The sequence below is a fragment of the Engystomops pustulosus genome, chromosome 2 (genome assembly GCF_040894005.1).
Source record: "Engystomops pustulosus chromosome 2, aEngPut4.maternal, whole genome shotgun sequence".
NCBI lineage: Eukaryota > Metazoa > Chordata > Amphibia > Anura > Leptodactylidae > Engystomops > Engystomops pustulosus.
The window spans coordinates 59,184,838-59,211,625 of NC_092412.1; the positions used below are offsets into that span (position 1 = coordinate 59,184,838).

At 41.3% G+C, this 26,788-nt stretch overlaps 1 protein-coding gene across 1 annotated transcript in view; it reads left to right on the forward strand.

Annotated features, from left to right (window-relative positions):
• The first annotated feature begins 1,026 nt into the window (after window positions 1-1,026).
• TFCP2 (transcription factor CP2) overlaps window positions 1,027-26,788 on the forward strand; it is a 35,568-nt gene continuing 9,806 nt past the window's right edge. The window contains exons 1-11 of the mRNA XM_072134797.1: window positions 1,027-1,265; window positions 1,567-1,711; window positions 9,407-9,558; window positions 11,345-11,421; window positions 11,679-11,784; window positions 13,267-13,373; window positions 14,658-14,810; window positions 19,634-19,744; window positions 20,387-20,475; window positions 20,555-20,630; window positions 22,746-22,839. Coding sequence (XP_071990898.1) covers window positions 1,590-1,711; window positions 9,407-9,558; window positions 11,345-11,421; window positions 11,679-11,784; window positions 13,267-13,373; window positions 14,658-14,810; window positions 19,634-19,744; window positions 20,387-20,475; window positions 20,555-20,630; window positions 22,746-22,839 — 1,087 coding nt within the window. The 5' untranslated portion in view covers window positions 1,027-1,265; window positions 1,567-1,589. The remainder of the gene's footprint in view (window positions 1,266-1,566; window positions 1,712-9,406; window positions 9,559-11,344; window positions 11,422-11,678; window positions 11,785-13,266; window positions 13,374-14,657; window positions 14,811-19,633; window positions 19,745-20,386; window positions 20,476-20,554; window positions 20,631-22,745; window positions 22,840-26,788) is intronic.

Genomic DNA, 26,788 nt, shown 5'->3' on the forward strand with positions numbered 1-26,788 from the left:
TTCATGCGATTTCTGTTATGAGTATTGATGCAGATTTTTCAGCTGTGATCTAACATGCTACCCATAAAAAAATCTCCATGAAATTTTCATCAATAGCTATTGCCAATTTCATGTTAAAGGGAAACTATCCTCAAAAATTGACCTAACATTATCAGTACATTATCAGTATGTTGTGAAGCAGAGAGATAACGTTTCTTTCATGACCCAGTGTGGTGGCATCATCTGGAAAATCAACTTTGGAGCCAGTTGTAAATTGGTTGTATAAAGTCATGGAGGCGGAGAGCTCAGCATTGAAGTCAAGCTTTCCTCAGAAGGAGATATGGTTAGTGATGTCATTCTGAAGTGAGATAAATTTGACTTCACTTGACTCTCTGCCTCCTTGACTTCATACAACCAAATTACATGTCAATTCAAGATAGATATTCTGCACAATGCCACCCGCTGGGCCATCACATAGACATGATCTAAGCTGTTCAGCTGCTAGATGACATACTGGTAGTGGTTTATTAGGTCAATTTCTGCTGACAGGTTCCCTTTAAAAAAGCTGTGCCCAAAAATTCAGTGTCCACCACTAAAAAAATTGAAGTTGCTTATTTTATTTTCAACATAACAGGCCAATTTTCTCAAGGGATAAGTAACACAATGTTTGAATTACTTTGGTTAAATCTAATCTACTTGAATGCTACTGCATTACATTGTAGCTTTCCCACTGATAAATCTTGGATTACTACACATCATGTGCACATGTTGTAGGTTCTATACATTGTACTGCTCGGTTTTTCAGACGCCTGTTCAGCTCACCTACAGAATTTTTTTAAAAACGCACTATGAGTACAGAGTACACTCCGCTCTATGCGGACATACACAGCTCCGTCTGTCCCAGTGTCCCGGCCGGCGGGGTCACTGCGCTTATGTAATAGGTCCCGCACACTCTCTACTTCCCGTGTGACATGTTGCTACGTCACGCTCCATGCTCATTTAACTAATAGGCCAATCAGAGAGCAGTTCCGCCTATTAGCCCCTCCCGCTGTCTGCCGCCCCGCTAGTAGTGCGCCGTGAGTCTGCCAGCCTCCCCTCTGGGACGTTCGTGACAAGCCTCTGATTGGTGGATTGCTGCCGAGTAGAGGGCGTGTTCCAGTGACGTCACGCTGTGCGTCGTGTCGGCAGCCGCTGCTCTTGCTCTTCCTCCATGTTGCCTTGTTGAGCCGCCTGACTGCTTGTCACTTGTGTCCCGCGGGAGCCAGCGGAGAGGAGCCCGGCCGGAGGTACCCGCTACATGTCCTGAGTGACGAGGCGCGCACTACCCCCTCCCAGCAGCACGGTGCAGCCTCCCTCAGCGCCCACCATGATCTCCTAGGAAGCTGCGCGCAGGGCTCCTGCATACATACATGTCTGTGTAGCCGGGCAGCCATCCGCAGGAGTGACCCAGCCCTGGCATGTCCTCCTCCGACAGCCATATTACCGCGTACACTGGGGGCTGCGCTCCGGGGCTTAGGGGTTAATAAGGACATTGTGTAGTAGGTCTCTTGTGTCTCCACTCACCGAGAACTCTCTCCACTGTAACAGCTACAAGACCGGCTCCTGCAAGCATGGCCTGGGCACTCAAGCTGCCGCTGGCAGACGAAGTCATCGAGTCTGGACTGGTGCAGGACTTTGATGCCAGTCTATCCGGGATTGGGCAAGAGTTGGGTGCTGGCGCCTACAGTATGAGGTAAATATCTGATTACCGGGTCATGTTGAGATCTGTCCATGTCACTGGGTCGTGTGTATTAGGCTCCCTGCTGGCCCTCTCCCTGGGGGTTTAGGAGGGTCCCTGATCATACCCCCCAGCTTTATCAGATCCTCGCTGGGGTTATTGCAGGTCCCCCCACCAACCTGCAGGGGTGCAGGGACTATGGGAGTCCCAGCATTATTTGGGGTCCCTGCCCCACCCTGAAGCGGTGGTGGGATTAGGGATGTCCCTGCACCAATTTACAGTGGTGGGGGGATCTCTGCAACACCCCAGAACAGTGGAGGGCATTATGAGGGTCTCTACAACACCCTGGGGGGCATTATGGGGGTCTCTGCACCACCCTGGAGTGGTGAGGGTAGGCTGGGGTTTCCTGCACCACCCACAGGGGTGGTGGCTGGGGCGGGCGGGTCCCGCAGGGAGTGAGAGTTATGGGGGTCCCTGTGCCACCCTGAAGGCAATTGGATGGTTCTGATAAACCATGGAGAGAACTTGTTTAGAAGTAAGATGTCAGCATTATGAGAATATCATAAAGTTATGTTTAGACTATTTGTTTCTTTGTAAACCATCTTGATCATTTTCTTGTCATAATATTGTAAGGGGGAGAGAAAAAAAAAAACTTTCAAGGATAATGAGGAGTTTCTGGTGTGAACCGTTCAGATCTTTAAAAACAATAAAAAAAATAAGTGGTTGTTATTGGACAACTCCTCCACCTTTTCATGTTTTACACTCCCATTAAAACTGGATGTTTTTTCATTCCAAGGCTGTTTCTCAGCTTCATCACTTTAGCAGTGGACTGTTTAGATGCTTTTTGCTGTTTTCAAGCAGGCTCCTACCATATGGTATGCATTAAGGGGTTTGGCAATTTATAGCTATGCAGAGATACTAAGTTTCTGGCCAGTAAGGAATTGACCACTTTGGATTCCCACCAGTTGCCTCTTTTAACCCTTTCTGAATTTAGTAATAGTCAGACTAATACATGTGTTTGGGCTTTCTGTTGTACTCTGATGTAACAGAAACTAAAAATGGAAAGTGATCAAAAAGTTTGCAGTTCACCTTCCATTACCTGTAGACTTTAGTGAACCTCCCGTTACACATTCTGTTGTTAGTAGTGCAGGCGGCTGTGCTATTCTTTCTGCTGGTAGTGAAGGAATGTTTAATGTTATCTGTCATACGTGGGTGTAAACTTAGCCTGAAATCTGTATGGAAAACTAAGTGCAGAACTTCATTATCTCTGGCAGTTCTGCAGAGATGTATGACCAGTGCTCTATCCGTGCAGGGGTAACATGGGCACCCCCATCACCTGTAGGGCCTGTGTATGTGGGTGAGACACTATATGAATGCATTTGGAAGAAGTTTTTTTTTTTTTTTAATTTATTCACATTCCACCTGCTCCAACCCCTGTACAGTGTAAAGAGGGGTATACATGTAACACTGATGTGATGTCATTCTCCCACCACTCCCTATAGCTCTGCCGGCATACCGCAGGTATTTTACAGTATCTGAGCATGCAGCCAGCAGAAGTGGTAGGACAGGTGATATTTAAAGAAAAGGGCGACTAGAGCCTGTAGAAAGATATTCAGATATGGAATTCCTTGAGAGAGTCTAAGAGAACTGGAGCCATTGGGGGGGAGGGGGGGGTGGATGTAAGAGGGTTTAGAAAAAAAAAAACGCAAAAAGCATCTAACACTTATTTATTTATTTATTTTTTTCCTTGTAAAAGGATTTTGAAAATGTTGCGCTGCAATAGGGAACAAAGCTTATTAATAAAGCTACATTGCAAACACCATTGATGCTGTCCATTCAACCTGTGGCTAAAGTTCAGCATTAATAATTCTTTATTTATATAGCACACACAGATTACACAGAGCTTGCCAAATTGTTCACCAGCATTCAGAGGGCTTCATTTAAGGTCACAGTGGGCAGAGAGGTCTGTAAGTTGATTGTTCTTAAAGGGGTATTCGCAAGGAGACAAGAGTCTTAAATATACTGAGGATCACGAAATAACACATTCTCTAATACACGGTTATCAACAAATATACAGCATTTCACATATCTAATTCCAATCTGTCTCTATCAGTCCTTGTTTTTTACAATTTGGTTGCCCCTGGATACGACTGTAAATCTTCTGAATATTGCCTGATTTTTCTTATCAATACCTTCTCTTGTATTCACACAACAGGGCTCTCTGTCTCCTACCCCTCCCCCTGCATTATGAGGCCAAATCAGACACTTCCTTCCAGAAAACAGCAGGGTGCAGGCACTTGCTCTTCTAGCTACAGACGGATAAGGTCTTCATCCAGGGAAGGGATAAATATAGCAGAGCTGACTGTGTGTATTATAGGGGAGTTTGCATAGCTGAGGGTGTCATTGTGTTTTATATACATCTCGTGAATTTCATCATCATTGATATGTCTCCTCTTTCTATGTGTCAGGAACAAATAATTTAGCTTTTTAACATTGTAACAGTGTAGATAAACCCTGAACTATGATAATCTAAGCACAGTGTCTCATAGCACAGAAGGATCATGAAGTGTCTTCTTAGAGAGTCCCCGCCCACCCATCAATAAAATGGGGTAAAATTGTAAGAGGGAAATCACAGTGCCTGGACCTATAAGTAAATGTCCCTGGTTTATCCATGCTGGACTGTCTGCTTTCTGTTGTTTTCAGTTACTATCTTTATATAATTTATGTTAGACAGTATATAATTTATATTAGACAGAAAGTATTTAAAAAGCATCTGCTTCCAGATGTCAAAGAAAACCTTTTATCTTTAACAAATAAATACAGCAAAAATATCATAAAATAAATGGGAAGCTCCAAACAGTCCATTGACGATGGTTCCTTTACAGATTATAACAGAAATGAAAACTGTGATGTGAATTGACCCTATCGCTTTGCTACAACTTGATTTATAGTTGCTTTTTGTTTTATTTTTTTGAGATAGGACTCTAGAAAGATTTTTATTTTCCCTAAATCTCCCTTATTTCTATGGAACATATCTAAAAGTTTCCTGAAGTGATGAAATAAATTCAGATCCCGATTTTCCAGGAATGTTGAGCTCCCAGGCAGAGCTCTAGGTGTTGTGCGGTGACTATATCCTTGGCCAGGCATCCTATAGGTCAGTGATGGCTAACCTATGGCACTGGTGCCAGAGGTGGCACTCTGAGCCCTTTCCATGGGCACTTAGGCCATCACCAGAGATGACTCCAGGTATATTCCTGCAGTCCCAGACAGCCCAGGACTTGCTGTGCACAGAGCTATTTTAAAGTGACAGGGCTACCTGGGACTATTTTCTGCTTTATTGGTGTCCTCAGGTGCTGGTATCAATGAAAACTGTGACAGAGAAGGGAGTATAAATCACAAATTAAATTTGTGTTGGCACTTTGCCATAAATAAGCGGGTCTTTGTTGTAGTTTGGGCACTCGGTCCCTAAAAGGTTTACCATCACTGTTATAGGTCATGGAAACATTGACATCAGTTTTAATTTCCATAAGAGAACATTTTCTTAGTTACAATAATATAATTAACATTTTACCTTCTACTGATTGCGACTCGGCTACAGAAGTAATGGAAGGGAGAACGTCTGTTTATGATGGGGCTGGTGGTTCCCATGTATGCACAGGCCTACATGAACCTTTGGTCTTGGTTACTATGGAAGTCTATTATCGTTATTCTTTGCTCTTCATTCTGACCGTGTTCCTCATCTGTGAAACGCTCATCAGACCGTTATTAATGATGGTGCTCGCTCATGCCCCAGAAAAAAAAAAAGATTTCCAGTTGTCTGAGAGATGGTTATGAGTCTTAAGGGTCACACAAAACAAAATCCCCCCCCCCCCCCCCCTATTTATGTGAAGTTTTGGGAGACATCATTACCTCTGGTCTCCTCCTCCCAGTACTGAGGTGACTAAGAAGTAATGGACTGAAAAATGATTGTGTGGCCATAAGTAATGTTCATGGCTCATCCTGACATGTCACTTTTTGGGATGATAATGCACTTTTCTGCTGTGTATTGGTATGTCTGTAGTAAAGATCTATTTGAAGAACTACATTTAGTCATAATGCTCTATCTGGTGGGCGAGTAATCTAGCAAGATTTCCCTGTGTGTTTGGTTGTGGACAGTAAACATTTCTCAGATAGTACAGATGATCAGCAGTGTATGAGGGCTTGACTACCCCCCAGATAAGTGGCACCAGAAGTGTCTGGAAGCAGTTTATCTCCAGTCCTTCATAGGGGCGTTAGTGAAATGTTACTACTGACTTTTTGTGATAGTATTTTTAGTAACACCTTTGCTTATTAGTGGGTTCCCCATTGAGCTATACTCTGTCCATACCCACTCAAGTCCTCAGAAACTTGTAGGTACTTCAGCATTTCATAGTTTGTTTCCATACCAAACACAACAATCTTGGTAGTCTTGGATCTTGATGTGAATTTCATGTTTACAGTACAGATGTTCCCTCCACGTCCTGTCAGAGTTGTTCTTCCGGTTAGACGTATGGTGGACAAGTAAAACTTGTGTGTGATTATCTTGTAAACTATGGGTGTAGTGCTGGAGGGGGGAAAAACGATTTTAGGTTTTACATTAATGTTATGGAAGAGACATTATGCAATGTGTAGACTCTCTTGTCTGCTGCCTGAAAACTTTTTGAAATTCTGTCAGACCATTGCACAATGAGCAGTTTTTTTGTATTTCAAATGTAAACAAAATTCTGGCAACTCGAAACTTTTTGGAAATCTGACATTGTGGATGACACAAGCTTATAGCCATCTTTTCAGCAGGAACAGTCTGATTTCATTGTACATGGGATGTAAAAAAAAATTTTTAATTAGATTTTTGACTTTTTGTTGTGTTTTACGGTGGCTTAGTTGCCGGGGTATGCTGAATGTGATGCGGGATCTGTGCCTGGAATGTGTTCAGTAGGTTCATTTGAGCTTTGTTTGTTTTAGTCCTGCATCCACGTTTCATCATGCTGTATTAGATGCAGGTATGGAAAAATGTCCCTTTTTAATACATTGTGCTTACACAAAGCCAGCAGTTGTTTCCCATGTGTGCCAAGGCAAGCAACATTCCTATGAGACAGACACTGGGACCTTTTGCCATTGCTACCTTCCATTCACGTACTTCGCAAACTTTTCAGCATGGTGCCAACTCATTATTTGGGATTTGGCAGATTTATTTTCAGGCATAGCAGCCATTGTAAACATGACTACAGACTTGAATACAAAAAAAACATGAGGGTAATGGTGGTTGGAAACTCATCAGCTACAAATGAGATTCCTGACAGTTTAAGGTTTTCTTATTGAAGTAGTAACCTCTTATGCATTGTAGGGGCGAAGGTTCACATGTTGTGGTGGGGTCTGTTGTGCCATTTGATTTGCATGACCTGTCTGGTGCGGGGCAATCTAACAGTCCTTCTTTATTGGTTTTCTTAAATTCCTCACTCTGTGGTCCCATATTGTACACCTTTTACCTCAGACTCATGGTGCCTTTTTTTATAGCCCGTCTGTCATTGGTGTGTGAGGTCCACTCTTGTGCTGATGACTGTAGGAAAGATTGGCCATGCCTCGGGGCATTGATAGGACCTGCTCTATAATCTGTGGCCCGGGGTGTCGCCTCGTACACAGGGACATGGAAGCCACTGCTGTGTATGAGTCTATAGAACTATATAGGTATGCTTGCTATCTGTTGGAAACAATGGATATCACACACATTCCTATAGACTGCGGCTGCAGATGAAAGTTCCCTGAGATGAACCCTTCTGCTTTGTCTGCTACATACCCCCCCTAGACCGGATCCTTTCCAACTGATCCTAAGCACAGTCATTAGTTCCATGTTCCCAGCTCATGGTTATTTGGCTCTGCCCTCAGATGACTTTTTCTTGTTTTTACGAGATGGACAATTTCTATTAGGCCACACTTATTTGTCATCTGCCTGCAGCTATATCTTCAAAGCGCCAAGTTTATGCCAGGCAGATCCTTATCTTGGTATGGGTTGCCGCTCTAATAGGCGGCCAGTCACACAGGATTTCTTCTGATAGATGCTTTGGTAATGGTTTGCTAGGGATGGTTGTGCTGTTTAGGAGCATTTTGTGGGGTTTCAACATTTGGCACAGATTAAAAGTAATTAGTACATAAGTATTGTGTCTTATTAAATCAGGTCTGTGCTTCACACATCGGGTCCCATGATATGAAGATGCTGTGGTTCCTCTCTTTTCCTTCTGTCTGAAGTGGTGTCTTACATTTTCTGGAATGGTAACGTTTTATTAACAATTAGTTAAGCTGGCAGCATGCCCTCCCAATCTTTCCTATATGGAGTGGTTAGAATTTACCAAAAGTGTTCCAAAGGAGAGTGTCGTCTGTCCAGCACTGAATCTATTAGCATCTGAGGTAGAAACAAAAAAAATTAATTGAATGTTTTTCTAAGTGGTTTTAGATTTTGATATAATACAGTGCGTACAAACTGCTTCTTATCTGATATCGTGTGCGGTCAGCACATTTGTGGTGTCTTCATATTACGTCTGGATGAAATATGTAGTTTACACATCTACTAAGTGCATAACGGTTCCTGTTTCCAGCTCATACAAGTAGCTACCGTACTTCACGTCGTTGTTGATGCCTGTAATATGCCATAATGTGGCATATTGGAATAACACTCTTTATTTTGGGAAGTGCCCAGTGTCTAACTAGAAATTCACTGTTGGTAGCCTGGGGGGATTTTCTGCATTTTGTTTTTGACATGTACTGAGAAATATAGTGGAAGATTAATATAAAAAAAAATGGTTCACCTATACAGTAATTTTAGCTGTTTGGGCCAACTTGATAATTTTATCTTTGGTAAAGGTCCTTAAATATAGGTAGATGACTGCCTGTTGCATGCATCGGTCAACAATATAGTCATGCACAGCCGATGAACCACAAATTAGCAACTTGGAGCTATGGCACATGGAAGTGCCTGACCATGGTTTTCTGCAAGACAATACGGGTCAAATACCATAATTCCCTGTATGGCTTTCTGGCGCCTTCCAATGGATGTGTGAGAGGGATTTTGCCATGGCTTTTCCAGGGTCTTCAAAGAGTTTTCGTTCTGCACACAGGATCTAATTTTTTTAAAAATTGCATTCCAGTAATGCCATTATGATACAGCCCAGCATCACATGGGCAGCTAGAGACATCTCTGCCTTTTGCGAGAACTATGTGATAATCCTTTTTGTATCCTCCTTTAATGGTTTGTCCACTTTAAGCCAATAATTAATATTGTTTGCGTATTGAAACGTTAGTATGTCTTCCAATATACTTTATCAATTTCACCCTGTCTGATAGGTCTCTGCTGTCATTCTACAGTAAACTTCGTTGTGCACTTCCTGTGCATACACACTGCTCCATGGTCATACATATGGTCGTGATGTCATACAGGTGCTTGGCTCATTACAATAATCATAGCTGTTAGAAAACTGATATAGAACAATGTGAGGAATTGATACAGAAAGTATATTGTAAAATTGTATATAACAATATGGGTTATCTGCAGAAAGTGGACATCTCCTTTTGACTGGAGCATTCTAGCGTTCCAGCCTATAATGATGTAGAAGTATTTGTGGTCTATGTAATATGTATGACATTCTTCATCCAGAGTATCGACCTATAAAGTCTTGCTGAGCTTGCTTTGTTTTGTTCTAGTGATGTACTTGCCCTGCCTATCTTCAAGCAAGAAGAGTCAAGTCTGCCTTCCGAAAATGAAAACAAGATCCTCCCTTTCCAGTATGTGCTGTGTACGGCTACCTCCCCCGCTGTGAAGCTTCACGAAGAGACCCTAACTTATCTCAATCAAGGTGAATTATTTGCGTTATCATACAGTTCATGTAGACAATATCTAGTTTGGCTATGGCTGATACCATATTTTGGCTTTCGCTATATTACCTCTTAACACAAAGTACTTCTTCTCTTCTATTGCATCAGTTGCATGGAGCTCTTTTGGGATTTATCACTACTGTTGGTCATTGTGCTATTCCTAAAGTGTTTTTGTAGCTCAGCTGGCTCTTCTGCTGTCACTGGTTTGTGACTCGGCCACACACGCCTATTCTATATGGGCTGCGAAAATTGGACCGCGGCACATGTTTACAGACAGTTTCAGAATGTACGTTGGGACCTTTCCTGTTGTATATACTGAATGTTTACTGAAAACACATTTATCAAACCATGGCCCAGTCTCTTTGATTTCTTTGTTTTGGATATGCATTTTTTTTTTAACTATTGCTATATGGATCCTCTTTCATATCTGTTACATTAGGCAAGATTATCATTAGATTTCTAAAATGAACTCAAAATCTACAGCATAATGTAATTCATGTAAAGATTTAAGTTTCTCTCAACACTGAGAAAAATTGACATGCAGCAATTGTAAAATCAGCTGAGAACCAAAATGTCATAGACAAGTTACACCTTTACTATTGTATGCAGTGGATGTTCTGCACACATTTAGTGCAGTGAAACCAATGCAAATACATGCTGTATGCATTTACATGGATGTGTTGAGAAGGAGAATCCTCTATACTGGATTGTTCATGACTTGTAGCCCTGCAGAGTCTGCTCTCTGTGCACATATATTATGATGGAAGGGCTGTCACATTCTTTGCTTCCAGGGGATCACGGTCTGTAAGTCATTATGTATAAACATGAATTCCTCTGTGTAAGAAATATTACCTCTTCGCCCACTTCTGAGACATCCACCTACTTTTTTCTGTACGTGTTCATAACCTCCTTTTCGGAGCTGACAAACTCCTTGCAGCGTTGCCTGCTTGTCAGTATGGGCAAACATCCAAGGTCAGGTGCAAACCTACTGGATTTTCAGCAAATAGTACAGTACCAGTGAAATTTACTGTTCACTTTTTCATTTTAATGTGATTTTTACTATCCAAGGGCAAAAAAAAAAAAAAAATTAAAAAAGTGAGGAAAAGTCATCTCTAAATATCTGCAAAGAAGCTACTTTTTGTAAGCAAAACCCAACAATAAATATAAAGAAACTACTCGGGTAACTTATACCATTGTTTTGTTGTAAAAATAAAACTACAGGGTCAGATTTATTAAAAGGGAAAACAAAGGCAGAAGTGAGATGGTCACTCGCTTCATATCTGGTTCCTGCCCACCAATTTTGGGACACGTCTTTAGGATTCCCAATGCATCATTATAATGGAGGGAAGCCACATTACAATGCAATTTTTTTTCCCAGAAAAGAGGGAGGAGTGAATACCTGCGGCAGGCAGTGATTTACAGCTGCCTGTGTTCAGGGTGTCTCCACAGCACCTGCTCTGAAAAAGTAGACCAAAAACAACTATGGCCAGATCCTGCAGCAGGGTGCAAAGAGGACTCTTCCCTGTGGCGTCTCTGCTGTCAGAATGGCGATCACAAGCACAGGGACTTCTGTATTTAGGCCATGCTGTCTTGAAATACCATAGAAATCTATGGAGCGCAGGATAGTGCTTTGTCCTGTTCTCCATTGACTTCTGTTGAAATTCTGGGTTCTGTTATGTTAACTGATTGAAAGTATAGACACTTTGCGTTTTAGTTATTTTTTTTTTATTTTAATTTTTTAAACTCCAACTTATTTATTGCCTACAGGCCAGTCCTATGAAATCAGGATGTTGGATAATAGAAAACTAGGAGAACTGCCTGAGCTGAATAGCAAGCTAGTAAAGGTAAGTATTTGACATGTGCTGCTTCTCATACATTGAACTGGTTACATCCCTGCTGTGACCACACACAAGGGGGAGCGGAGTGGAGGACAAATCATACCATAGTGGACAGTGGATTGTTAGTGGGTATGAAACTTGTAGCAGCAAACTATCCTAGATGTGGTGTGTGCTCATGCTAATGTATAGATGAAGGATGCTGTAAGTGGATAGAAGTATCTAAAATGTGTTCTGAAGTAGTTTCCTTGTTTCTCTGCTTATAGAGCATCTTCAGAGTAGTATTTCATGACCGGCGCTTGCAGTACACGGAGCACCAGCAGCTGGAGGGCTGGCGGTGGAACAGGCCTGGAGACCGAATACTTGATATAGGTAACAAATCTGAAAAACTGATAAATTACAGTTCCTAAATCTGCTTAATATTGGATTCCTCTCTTGCCACATTCTGCAACATAATTGGCAGTTTTTTACCCTAGTAGCATTTTGGTTGCAATATCTGCAGCTTGAGTTTAGTGGGGGGAGATTTATCAGAAGTGTCTGATAGCAGAACTGTTTTGGTTGCTCATGGCTGAGCTCTGATTTGATTCCATGGACATCTAGAACAGTTTTACTTCAGACACCTCTGATGAATTTCCCCCAATGTGCAAGAAAGTTGCCCTTCGATTTTTATGTTTTCATGATTTTTCTTCAGCACAGAAAATCCACAATGCAGAGTCAGAGTGCGGTACCGTTCTGTACCCAGGGAAAAGATGGGACTTGTCCTATCTTTCCCCGTATTACCGCGCCATACACAATCTATCTCTATAGAGGGGCGAACAGCGCTCACCCCCTCCTCCTCCTCTCCCGCGTGCTGATGTGTGTCTGCCATGCTGCAGCACGACGGGCACACGTTAGTGTCAATGTAGCCTTAGATGAATTGAGCAGCTTGTTGCACATGCACCCAGATGCTCTATTTTAATCTCGGGGATGCGGAATCTGGCGAATAGAGTGAAGTATGGTGCTCCGCTATCTCTGTCCCCGTACCATAGTGATGAATAGAGTTGCGTGATCAGCTGCTCTGTTATTCTTTGGGTACAACACACCGCCAATCTGTGAGGATCCTATCAAGGGGACCCCTTTAATTCTGTGGCCAGGGGCTTACTTGTTGTCACTGGGGAAACCGCTTTAAGCATTCATGATGTGTTTTTATCATGCCTTGTACACCACTTGCACCTCTCCCTCCTCACGCCACTAGTTTGAATATTGGGAGTGTAGGAGCAGGGACATCCCAAATTTAATATAGCCTAAACAGTATCACCGGCACAGTTTATAGCTGATTTCTACAATAAGCTGAACGTGGGGTAGAATTGATTTGGGCTAGGGCCTCTTGGTATATCTGCCACGTCTTCTGCTTATCTTCAGGCTATGTTTGTACTGCACATGTTGTTTTGTTCTAAAGATAAAATTATTTGTCCTGATGGAGGTCAATAGATTCAAATCGCTCACATATTTTCTGGATTACTTAAAGTTCTTATTTCCAGACATTAATCTTCTACAAATTGATCATTAGAAGTTGCTGCTGAACCATGGTGTTTTTGGTGTTCAGATCTTGTAATGTTATGTGGTGCCTATGGATTTTATCCTTTTATTATGACGGTCCCAGGTACACAAGTTGTGGAGTATTTAAATGTTGCTTCGTTACAGTTCCCCCGCACATTGGAAATGCAAAGCATCTTTGTGAATTGCCGAATACCCACATATTTATTGTTTTTTAATTTTAGAACCTTGGTATGAAGAGAGGTTATTAACCTCAAAAAACATCTATTCTGTTTTTATATGGTCTTAGAATAAATACTCCTTTTCTAATAATTCTAGATGTCCCCATGTCTGTGGGTATTATTGACCCAAGAGCGAATCCAACTCAACTGAACACTGTTGAATTTCTCTGGGATCCTGCCAAAAGAACATCTGTCTTTATACAAGTAAGAGAATTTGTGTTATTTTTATTGTTCTGTATCCTGTGCAATTGGAGGTGCAGTAAGTGTTTCCCCTGCTCCCTTCATTCTGTGCACCTTCTCCATCAACCCCATAAAAGTGAAAAATGCATTTGTTACTTTCTTCTCTGTGCTTGTACTACCCAGTGAAAGGCACTTGCAATGTTCTATGGGGGGCAGTCCTGCAGTTATCAGAAATGATACATATATATTATACAAGCTTTGTAGAGTTTGGTCCTTTCCCACTTTATCCACAAAGGACACTGGTTGTTGCTAAAGAAGAATATTTCATTTACACCATACCTTAGTCCTAGTTTGTCAACAACAATCTGTCCATGGACGTTATTAAAAAAAAATGGTTAACAAATATATTTTATCTGTGGTGATGAAACTATTTATATAAACTAACACAAAAATGACTAAAGCTCCCATGTATCTTCCTGCAATGACTGGTGAGTTATGTGGTACCTGCATGCTTTACAAGAGGGACTTTTTAGCTAAAGCAGAGTGGAAATTATTCAAACTTTACATTTTATTGGAGGACTTTTGGCTGCGTTCAGTTTTACAGGTGGAGTTTTTGAGGCCCAAACCAGGTGTGGATTATAATGGGTGAGAGCATATCATTGAGACCTGCTACTCCTCTCCTTTATTTTCTCATTCTACTCCTGGTTTGGAGAACAAAAACTGCATCTGTAAAACTGAACGTCTGAACGCACTGTATCACTAGGACAGCTCTGTTTCCATGCATTAAAGCTGCTGAGGCTAATTTTGTTCTCTAGTTAAAATAAAATAAAAAAACAGAATTAGCAATTGGTCTGGGAGTGGAGGGCTAAAAAGGAGACTATCAGCAGCCTTGTCCTTACAAAGCTACAGAAGGTATTGGGTACCATCCCTGTAGTGTAGGCACATAGCATTTGTATTCCTGGATTGTAATTGGATTTGGAACAGTGTGGTGCGCTGGTGTGTGCGGACTGCTTAGAGCTCAATACACATCCTACCCCCTGTAGTAGGTGTTTGGCAGGAGGAGGGGCTCATGGAAGAGGGCTCGCACACCAGTTCACATAATCCAGCTACAATCCCAGAATATAAATTCATGAATCAGTCTTGCTGCATCTAGCAACATGCACAAAGCTGTGGTTACACAACAGGGATGCTAGCCTTACTGCAGTAGTTTTATATGGTAAAAAGAGTCCCTTTTAGAAGGTGGGAAGTAATCTGATATATGAAATGCGCTACTGACTTATTTGGCTTCTGTATTTTGTATCGTGGTAGGTTCACTGCATTAGTACCGAATTTACAATGAGGAAGCACGGGGGTGAGAAGGGTGTACCTTTCCGAATCCAAATTGACACTTTCAAAGAAAATGAGAACGGTGAATACACGGAGCACCTGCATTCGGCCAGCTGCCAGATCAAAGTGTTCAAGGTATGTTGGTTTTTGTAGCCTACAGCTACAGCGTAGAACATTTTACATCTCTTTGGTGTAATTCGGCTTTGCAGACGTCTCAAAAATAGTGATCTAAAATCTGCTTCTATGTCTGAACATTTTACGAATTATTTGCACAGTTATAATAATCAGTGGTGAGGTTGTCAAATATCCCATTCTTGTTTTCATGAGGTTCATTAAGGCTTCCAGGTATACACAAATAGAATCTGCCTTTGAAAGCTATTTTAGCTATTCAGGTCAGGGAGTAACCTGCTTGACCTTGGAGTTACCAGAAATCTTGTAAATTGAGTTTTCTTTTAAACTGTCAAAGTATACAGATGATCTTATACTGGAGTATACAGTGGGTGCGGACAGTAGTCAGACCTTTTACAATTTTTCACTTTGTTTTATTGCAGCCAATTGATAAGTTAAAAAAAAAATTTTTGCCCATTAATTTACACTCATCACCCCATCTTGATTTAAAAAACAAAAAAATGTAGATATTTTTGCTAATTTATTAAACAAGAAATACTGAAATATCACATGTTCATTATCACAGTATTCAGCCCATTTGGTTCTATTGAGTAGAAGCAGCTTTTGAGCTAGGACAGTCATGAGTCTTCTTGGGAAGGATGCAACAAGTTTTGGAGTAACTCCCGGCCATTTCATATGTTTGTGCAATCACTCCAGCAGAGGTGGCCATATCCAAGTACACCCACTGACCTTAGTTTCTAAGGGACCATATGACAACATTTATTGGAAACTGGCATCGTGCTCCTGCGATGTTCAACCATCACACAGGTGGTGCTTTGTGGAGGTGATTTAAGTGGTATATTTCCTTTTTGTTTTTTTTCCCCATTGTCCTCTTCCTCTTGTCTCTGGGTAACGCTTAGGCCACTGATAAAGGTAGAGCCCAAACAGACTAAGGACCGCTTTATTAAGAAATCTACTGAATCAAATCCGAGAACAGTATGGGAAAATTTATCATGTATCTGGAGTAGTACAAGACACTGTAGTCTAGGCCATTAACCAAAACCACTTATTCCACAGTTTCCCTGCATTGCACATTAAGCTTCTCTTCCGCACATCCTCTCAACGTTACAGGATTGGGCTGAGAAACCTTGAGACTTTCCATCCTGATGTAGAAAAAGGAGTCTCTCTGAAAGTTAATAGTCAAAGAATAACCAAATGTGATAAGTGGCATACTACTTTAGTCCTCACGTTTATTGACTGGGTTATAGTCTGTTCGTTACAATGGCTCATTCTAGGAATTTTAGTAATCTATACGGCTACAACTGGTTTGACTACTATTCTGCTACAAAGACTCCTTTTTTCATGCCAGACTTGAGCTTTTTGTGCCTCAGGTGGTTTGCCTTCATTTAAATAGAAATGGCATTTCTCCAGTTGTGAACCTTCAGCTACTCTTGGCTGGAGTAAGCCAACTCTTACGCACCAGATATTTGGAACAAAGGCGCAGTACAGGAATCTGTAACAAGAGCTTTTCTAATCATTGTCATCCTTTTATTTCACGCAGGGCCTTGCTATGTTAGATATGTCTTGCCAAAATAGTCTAGTTTGTGTATTTTTAATTTTAGTAAAATCAAGTGTAAGCCACAAGAAGTCAACTAGGTCCTGCATGACCTAAATCTAAGCATTTGCTATAGCCCCCCCAGATCAAGTTGTGCCATGTGCAGTATCTCTGTAAGGAGAGCAAATACATATACCAAAGCTATTACTGTCGTGCAACCCTTAAAAAGTTTGCAATTTCTGGCGCAAGTTACACCTACATTTATAAATATGGGAGACCCCTTTGTTCTATTTTCACATAAGACTTCTGGGCCTCTGAAGCAGAACAAGCCCAGATGGAGGAAATCAATGCTTCCCAAAAGACTACAATATGGGGTTTCTTACCTGCAGTAGTTTTTCTGTTTGTCAGCAGGCGAACTTGTGAAAGTTCACCTGCTACAAGGAGAGTGCAGGTACATCTCACACATCTCCTCCACCCCTTGGTGTAAAGGGGGAAATAATCACATTTGCGGGTGGTTTGGTACACCACTTTTCTGCTATAGAAGCCCTGATAAATGTCTTCCATAGTTTTGGGACCCATGCTATATGTTTCAGCAGTTGGTACACATTCCTATGTATTCTATAGACTTGCACACAGCCAATGACTGGTGCGTCCTGCTGTGTTTTATGGTCACATGCAATACATCTTGCAGAATGTTAATGTACCTTTTATAGAAACTGCTTCCTGGCCATGAAGGTTTGCAACATAAATTCATTCTTGAGAATCATTGGTCTTGCAATTTTTCACCGCCTCTGTTGGGCCGAGTTAGACACAGACCTGTATGTTGGCCCAATCCCACAGTTCTTGTGCAGATTGGAAGTCCTTGCGTTATACCGATATATGATGCATTGGCAGTTTATCATATTTCAATATGACTCAAGGACTCCCGTTCTGTACAGTTTGCAGTCCATGGGATGAGGCCAACATATGGATTCCTTTCCAAATGTTCGTGTGCATTCAGCTAAAAGTAGACTGTACTGTCAAAGGAAATATATATATTTTCTTGTGTAAAAGTAATCAGATTATAAGTTAATTTAACTTATAAATTCATTCTGGTTGCTTTAAGAACATTCAGCATTTGTCTTAAGTCCGAGGTATTCCGACTCCTTAGGGCGTCAGCGACCTTGGGTCAAGGACAAAGTTAGCAGTTCCTTGAGGAATTCATTAAGTGTGCCTGGAGTTATTAATGTAAAGCATGTGTGTGTTCATTTAGCTGCTTTAGAGATCATTATGTTATGTTGGAAAAGGTTTTAACCATTGAGCTCGGTTACTTTCCTACATGGCATTACTTCTGTTGCAATCCTGTTTTTGCTGTTGAACCAATAAAATATACACAGGACCTACAATGAAAAGTGTGGCGACAGAGGTTTTGTGTACAGTGTCTGCTGGGAATACGCCAACATCTGCAGATTTTAGATGGACATTTATCTTCTGACCTTCAGTCACTGGTGCTAATCTCATTAAAAACGCCAATAGGTTCCACTAACCAAGCATAATGATGAGTGGCAGGTTATCCAGGATTGTGACCAATTGTCAAATTAAGTTCTAAGCCGTGGAGATGTTATTTGTAAGGCTCAAGTTAAAGCGGAATATAGTTTGGTATGTACTTTTTCATTGGTCATGTTGCCCCTGAAAGAAAGTTCTCAAAAAAATGATCTTTATTGTGTAAACATTACTCGGGGATTAAAATACCTTTAAAATTTTACTTAAAGTTTTATATCTGTTTTAGCTCCATCGCTCAGTTGATGGTCAGTGTAGCGTTCCAGAGTGTGGGCAGGGATTCTTTAACCAGACACTTCCTGATATTTCTGTGCTATGAAATGCTGTGTGCTGACAATGTTCTTAGATTATTAGGGTACAGGGTTTATCTACACGTGTATTTGCTTCTGTACATTCACTAGTATCTGACACGTAGAAAAAGAGAGATGACAGATCAGAGATGAGATGGCTATAAAACACAATTACCCTAATAATAATTCCTTTTATATAGCGCACACAGATTACACAGAGGTTGCCAATTCAGTCCCTGCCCCCATGGAGATTACAACAATCTAATCAACCTACTGTGCAAAGATGGAGAACATACAAACTCTTTGCAGATGTTGACCTGGATGGGACTTGAACCCAAGACGCCAGTGCTACACAGCTGTAGTGCTAACTGTTGAGCCACCGTGCTGCCCTCTCTCAACTCTCTAACTCCACTATAGCGCACACACTGCTCGCAACGGTGAGCACTCTTATGGTCACCGTACCCAGCCCGGGAGCCATAGCCGGCTATAAGTTACTTTGTGGCCATATATATGGTGCTCCGATGGTCGTGTGAATGCACCCTAAGTCTCTGCACGCTACTTGCTGGCAGCAAGTGTCTGAGCTGGTCTTGTAAAGCAAGAGGGAGGGTCAGGAGAAAGAGACCACTGCATTGTGTAGACAAGAGAAGCTATTCATGAGAAGAATCTGACCATAGTCGGAAGATTTATGGTCAGATCGGGGACAACCAAGATTTTATACACAGGTTGACAAGTATAGACAGGTTGGAATTATATATGTGAATTTCTGTATTTTTGTAAATAACATTGAATTGGAGAATGTTATTTTGTTATCCTGTGTACACTTAAGAATCTTACCTAAAAGGGAATCTGTCACCAGGGACCTCATTTTCAGGTTACAGAAACCCATTACAGCTGCATTGTAAATATGTCTTTCTGACTTTTATAAGCATTTGCATTACAATATAATTGTGTGTTTTAACTTGCCTATTTCAAAAAACAGCATGTGACTTGCCTGTGCTGCTCACTCGTTCCTCAGCACTCAGCCCCCCCCCCCCTTTGTGCTCCACAAAAATGGGGGGGGGGGGGTAAGAGCTGAGGAGTGAGCCGCACAGACAAGTCACGTGTTGTTTTTTTGAAATGCATCCAAACCAAAGCCCAACCCCTGGGACTATACAGAGGAATCAAGGTAAGTTATAACGCACAATGATATTCTAATGCAAATGCTTAGAGAAGGCAAAAGCTTGCTACAGCTTTCAGTCCAGTCTTTTTGCACAAATACGTTGTATGTGGAGCATATACTAAACAGGAGGTTTTACGTTAAAAGGGGGTTTTGAACACCACAAACATTTGGACAGCCTCCCTTCCAAGTTGAGAGTGCTGCGAACATCAACGACTGTCTCCATTCTTGGTCATCATATATGTGACCTTCTCTTATGTCTGTCTTGACCATTTTATTTTTTTTAAAGTATAATTCAATCCTCTTTTAGCCTAAAGGAGCAGATCGAAAGCAGAAAACTGACAGAGAAAAGATGGAAAAGCGAACACCACAAGAAAAGGAAAAATATCAACCTTCTTATGAAACCACCATTTTAACAGAGGTGAATAAATGGTTTATTACATTTTTTTTTTTTTTTTTTTCTTTTTATACTGATTGAGGAATTAAAGAAAAAAGATACTCCTGACCATTCCTGTCCAATGTAAACAATAGACAGGAAAAGTATAAAAAGCCTTCTTACTTGCAAAGCCTGCTGGGGAAGGATGTGCAGCTATAGGTGTCGTGCTGTAGCTCCTTGTTTAAGTTGACCACTTCATCTATGGCTATACTCCTGTTAACCTCACACTAAAATCCATCTGAATCTAAGACACTTTACCCACTTGCGATTTTCAAGCATCTAACTTTATCACTCATAGCATGTGCTTTCTGGAATGTCCAGCCCAAATACTGACAACCGGACCTGGCCTGAACTACTTATTTCAGTTCCGATTGCTCATTGTTCGGGGGCTTGACGCTCCAGCCAGCACGTGCTGTAATGCAAGTTACACATATCACACTTGCTGGTGGGTAAGGGGTTTCACTTTGTCAACTCCCTCTATTTTCTTATGCATGAGCCTCTGTTACAAGCTCCAGCAAGTTCTGGAAAACTCTGTAACATGTGTTTTGGGTTTCCATAGCCATTAAGCTATGACAAATGGATGCACGTATGATCCTGTTAGTGATAATGTTGACCTTTGTTTTGCAGTGCTCTCCGTGGCCGGAGATCACATATGTCCCTAATGCTCCTTCCCCCGGCTTTAACAGCTCACACAATAGTTTTACAATAAGTGAAGGGTAAGTTGTCTCCTGCTTTCACTGTTACTGGACACACGTTGTGGAGTAATAATTTAAAGATGATTTCTCTGTATTCCAGTAATGGTTCTCCAAACCATCAGCCTGAACCGCCCGCACCTATCGTGGATGTAAGTTCGGCAATGACGTCGGTTCAGGTACATGTTTGATTACTATTTGAGGCCTTATATGGTACATGGCCACCATCATACTTTGGTGCTATTCAGTTTTGAAATATTGTTCCTTTACCCAAAGAAGAAATGTATATGTCAACTAATGGTACCACTGTGGGCCTCTTGTATAATGCTGTTCCCAATTTTAGTTCGGAAGAATTCATTAGTCGGGCTTCCCGATTGTTCTTGTGAGCGCTTTTCATCTTATGTATCATAATACATTAATTTATTTCCATTTAAAATTGTATTGATAACTTGTTCTGTTCCTCTGTTGTTCCTCCGAGAAATCTCTGCTTTCATTGTTCACACCAGTCTGATATTCTTACTTATCTTGGTGTCAGCTTAATTAATTTCTAGGAGGAATAACAGAGGCATGTTGTGTAAAATTAAGTGACAAGGTTCCCCATTATCTTTACAATACGAATGTCTGAAAGGTGACCAGTCCTCTTTAGTATGTAATAATGGTTTTCTATTTTGTTTTATTTAAATGTAATTGTCATATTAGTAGCAAATGTATTAGGCTGAATCCCTTCCCACTAGATACTATTGTTAGGTGATTAATAGATGTCTCCCAACATCAGTCTCTCTCCTTGGCGATTGTGGAGGTGGTCAAAACGCGCTCTCTCCAATTTAGTTGACGCAAGTGGCTTTTATATAGAAGCTGCTATTTTCATCACGAACATGGACTATAATTGAGAGTTCTGACCACATCTCTAAATTCGGGCAGAGAGGAGACTTCCATTCTGGAGACGGGTTGGGTTCCAGAAGAGGGAATGAGGAAAATGCCAGTCTTCATGCCCTAGTACTGTTCATGTATGAGACATGTCGCATTGTTCCCTACCATGTAGGTAGAATTTATCCATAGAATCAGGCACATAAACAATGAGGTAAGACTGTAGTTAATATCTAAAATTCTGGTTTAAGATGAGGCAACGAGTAGGTTGAGTAGCTAAAGATGCCAAAAATCTGTATTCCTTCATGTAAAAGACAGGACACTAGATTTAAAGCATATCTAACTTTGCAGCAATCTGTAGTCCTGTGTGTTCATTCATAAGCAGTAGCAATGTTCCTTCTTCTTTGTCCAGCAGCTCTTAAAGGGAACCTGTCACCACATTTTTCACAAATACAGCTAGTGGCAGGTTCTCATTGAGTTTTTTTTTAATTAAATGCCACCATTATTTTTAGCTAAAAATTGTATTCCTCACATTCCCATAAAAATCAGCTTTGTTATTCACCTGGCATCAGATGGGGTGTGTCCTGCTTTGCCAGCCCCTCCCATCTACTCCTCCCATGCATATGCCTCCTCACTATTCAACAGTTTGTCACGTGACCAGGGCCATCACATTAATATCTACCCGATGTATGCATCTGATTACATGAAATCACAGCATGACTCCATGGACTACTACGTGTACTCATGCAGTTTGTAAATGCAATGTTGACAGCAATGTAATCAGTCAAATCTCCTCCTCTCAGCTGTTGTAATGCGTTTCAAAACACGTGTTAACGCTGCCTATGAGCGTGCCCTCAATCTGCAGTCTTGTCTGAGTTTGCAGTAGGGAGGAGAATCTGCTGCTCCCCCTTCCTCCTCCATAGAGTTTTTCATGTAATCTGAGACCTCAATGAGCTGCTGCCTTACTGCTTGTATGGTGGATTTCACATTAATATCAGCAAAATGTCATCATCAGGAGGGTGGGAGAGGATGATTCAAAGCACATGGACAAAGAAGAACTTTTTGATACTTGTAGTCACTTGTTCTACTGATTTATGCAAAGTTTGATGAAACCTTAATGATCGTTTTATAAGGTCTGTTGGACAAGTTTAGTTAATCTGTCGGATTTCGTTAAATGCATCTACACATGAAACCTGCATTAGGGCTTGAGGTTGCTCACATCTGAGTTACATAGTGGTAGGGGCTTTCTATCACACACAATACATAGTAAGAAGCAGTAAGAGATGTGCCGCACACAGCAGAACCTCATTGCAGGTTGAATCCAGTCTTCTAGAAGAGGAAATGCCCTTTTTCAGTGAGACACTGATCTGTTACATAATGTACACAATGGAGTTTTGTGGAGCTCTCTTTATGCATTTCTCTTGTAGAACCTCTTGCCTACAACAACCCCTCAGGAGGCACAACAGTGGCTACATAGAAATAGATTTGCTGCATACTCGCGGCTATTCACAAATTTCTCAGGTAACTCCTTAGGAGGAAAAGTGTTAATGCAGTGCTGTTTCACACTCCCTCAACCTGCAACCTACTTTCTCTCCCTCCCCAGCTCCATGCACTTGTGTATACTTCTCTACCACATGGGTGACAAACGGCTGAGCATGAAAAAATACTGCGTCCTGGTGCACAAAGGCAAATTCTAAACACTGAACTGATCCTCAAACTTAAGACGTTCTTTACTGTAAGCAGAAGCGGCTCCTGTAAGCCATAGCCGTCCGATGTGGCAGGTAGCCAGTCGTTCCCCACCTTGGCTAGACTTTGTGGGAATACAACACTGCTCCGCTTTAGTAATGCATGGTGGATTTTTGCTTTACATACCAGTTAGCTAAAATTCTTTTACAAAAAAAAAAATATTTAATCTCCTTATATAACTTCACACCATATGTGCAAGTTGTCTTAAAACCTGTAATGTTAATGTCTCTGTTTTACATTACAGGTTCTTTCTCTGTAAATCTTGTGCAAAGGCATAAGAATATAGTGAATGGATTAGTTACCTTGTTGTTAGATGAGTTAAGCCCAGCTTTGGCAGTCTCATAGTGTCGAATGGAGCAGCAGTGGACAGACACAACCATCATGCACGCATGTTCTAATGATTGGTGGGATAGTGGTAGACAGATTAGTAATGAAGCCCTCTCTATTTTATGGGCATGGAATAGGTCTTGCTCATAAGATGGCCCTTTAAAAATAAAGTTGAGGTATCCTCCAGGCTACACATTCCTGTGCACCCTTCACATTTGGCACAGAGAGCTGCATATGCACATTGGATTGGATAACTAAGGCCTCATGCACACAATTGTATGTAACCCATATGCCACCGTCAATTGGTCACCTTAAGAGACCGGCTGGCACCCACTTTGTGTTTTCCTCGGCAACCCACCACAAAAACCGGCTGTATCGGTTTTTCTCTTGCGTAATAATGTAAAAAAAATAGGACCTGTTCTATTTTTTTTTACTTTGCAGTCTGACGGCCACCGTTCAATGGCTGCTCTTTTTTTTTAGACTCAAAAAAATAAAACTTGCGGTGGACATTTTTACATCTGAGGCCTAAAATAAATAAAATAGATGGGATTCCTTGCATCTTGGTGAACTGGGTCTTTCAGATTTGACAGTGAACGGTGTCCACAAGCCGGGCACGATCATGTGCACTGCTCTTGTTACAGATAATCTATCATCAAAATCAAGCCTGATAAACCAGTGACTCCTACTCATAGATCCAGGCACTGTGATAATCGGTAATCTTTTATTTGTTATCCATGGCCTTTTTCCTTCTAAAATTTTGTAATCTTATAAAAATGTAAGGTGAGATACATGACTGAGAATCTATCAGTCCATGGTATGTAATGTAGCAGAAATCCTCCTTGTAAATATTCTGGAGCTCTGCTTAAAGAACAGCTTGCTATGGATACTTGTATTCCTGCTTCTGCTGCTATGTTACAGCATTGGGGCAGGTCTCTAAGAGAGAATATCCAGACGGCTGCTTTTCTGTGCTCAGCTATATCACTCAGAAGTATACATAATCTTGGAGCTTTCCAACTATGCAACACACATTTGCTTAGCACATCCAACCAAATCTTTCTTTACTTAGACTTTATATTCTCTTGTTTTATTTCTGTGTTAAAGGAAACCTACCAAGAGGAATCTACTACAAGAAGTAGATCTGATGGTAGATTCCTCCTACCTGCTTCTGCCCTAATCTGTTATTTAAGGTTTTAGGTTAGCATCCAGGATTTTTATTTCAGTAATATGTAGATTAACTGCAGAGGCTACTGGGGTGTGTACTAGCCTGGCCGGGCACTGGGAGGTGAGGGCTAGTACCCGCCCCAGTAGCCTCTGCAGTTAATTTACATATTATTAAATAAAATAAAGTTCTTAACAAGTAAGGTTATGTTCCAGGATTATTAAATGACAGACTAGGGCAGAGGCTAGCGGTTAGGTTCCTTGTAAAGCGTACCTAATGTCTTTTTGGGAAACTTTGAAAGAATCACCGGCACAGTGTGTAACAGTGGGAATAGCATTATTTGTAGACATTGTGTGACTTGTGTTATGTATTTTCAGCACTCCTCTCTGCAGCTCCTAGTTGTCATGTACACTTGTGGGGGAGACCTAGCAGCTGCAACTCGGCTTCTCTCTGCAAACTTCTGCCTTGCGAGGCTGTGTTCACACATTGCATCTGGATTGCACGTCAAAAGAGCACTATGTGTTCAGTAATGGGTGAATGCAGTCTTGGAAAGATGGAGTTGGCTGCGATTTCAGAGAAACTAATTAAACCAGAGTGGAGGGTGGATGAGAAGAGCCAAGTAAATGGAGAAATAAAAACATAATTTTAATGAGATATTTTACAATGTTTCCTCTATTCACCTGTACCAGTGATTTTTGCAAAGTTTGTTGAAAAAATATTGACTATGTAAGTGTCTTTACCACAGCTCTTATTTTTATTATTATTATTATTATTTTTTTTTTTTTGTGAAAATCCCTCCTCATGCACAGGTTGACAATAAAGAATTAAATGTGAGGGATAGTCTGTACTCCAGAATATTACGTAAGAAGATTGTGTAAGGGTAAACTATAGCCACACTAGGAAGAACAAATCTCTGTCCACACAGGTTGCATCTGCTGCCGAACTGAAAGTGACTACGATCTGCCGTTACCATCTACCTGTTTTTTTTTTTGCTGCATGATTAAAAGAAATCTACCTTCAAAATAAATCAAGTTTGATTAAACCAGGGGCACTTACTCATAGATCAAGGCACCGTGACACTGGCAATCTTATATGTATCGTGACTGCTGTCTTTCTAAAAATCAATTTGTAAAATTATGCTAATAAGCCAGAAGGGTCCTTGAGGTATTTCCAAAGCCCCTCTGTGCTTTAGCTTCACAGACCAATACACTGTCTTTCCCTCCCTCTGATCCTTCAGCACTTCCCCCTCTTTAAAGGACCTGTCATCAGGTCTCTGTCACTAGTCCTGTCACCTCAACCTGTTGGAGCAGCTCACAAGGATTCCATCCCAGCCTTTATCTAGTTATTTCATACATTAATCATTATAAAATCATCTTTTCTTTATTATGTAAATGAGGCTGGTCACATGGTCAGAGGCAGTGATGTCACCCCTATTACCCTCCCCTCTCCTCCCCCTGCTTAGCTCTGTGTAATGTATAGTAAAGCATTGCTGGTGTGTGTGCTTTACCTGCTGACATGCTCTCCCTCCTAATACACATGTGTGATACACAGACATCAGCTACACGAGTACCTGACATGTTCTGCTATAACATGGCTGCCTGGAGCTGTTGTATCTCCTATACACACACAGGGTGCAGGCCACCAGCAAGCACATGGAGGAGCCATTACACCATTATACAGGCTGTCAGTCAAGCACTGGGGGTGTGGCTGTGCCTCCCACTCATGAATAAGCTTGAATATGCTAATGACTCATTGGACATTTCACAGGTCATTTGCATACAGCTTTAGGGCCTCATTGCTTAGGTTTACAGGCATGTAGAGGGACAATGAAGGGATAGAGGCAATGCTCTCTAATGGCAGTTTAAGAAAATATATTTAAGATTAGGGGGTTATTTTGCATGACGGGTTCTCTTTAAAGGGCACCTACCACCACAAATCTACCTATAAAGGTAGATTGGGTGGTAGGTGCATCAATGGGAGGTGAGGATAGCCCTTTTAAGGGCTAATCCTCACGTCCCCTCACTTTTTTGGTAACTTTTATTCCACAGATATTTAAATTTACTTATGCGGCTACCGGGGCGTGGAGTAGCCGCATATGAGATTACATGAGGCGGCTACTCCACGCCCCGGTACCCACTTTACCCCTCCTACTCACCCATCTTCGGCGCGCAGCTCCGCACGCCCCGGTAGCCGCATAAGTAAATTTAAATATCTGTGGAATAAAAGTTACCAAAAAAG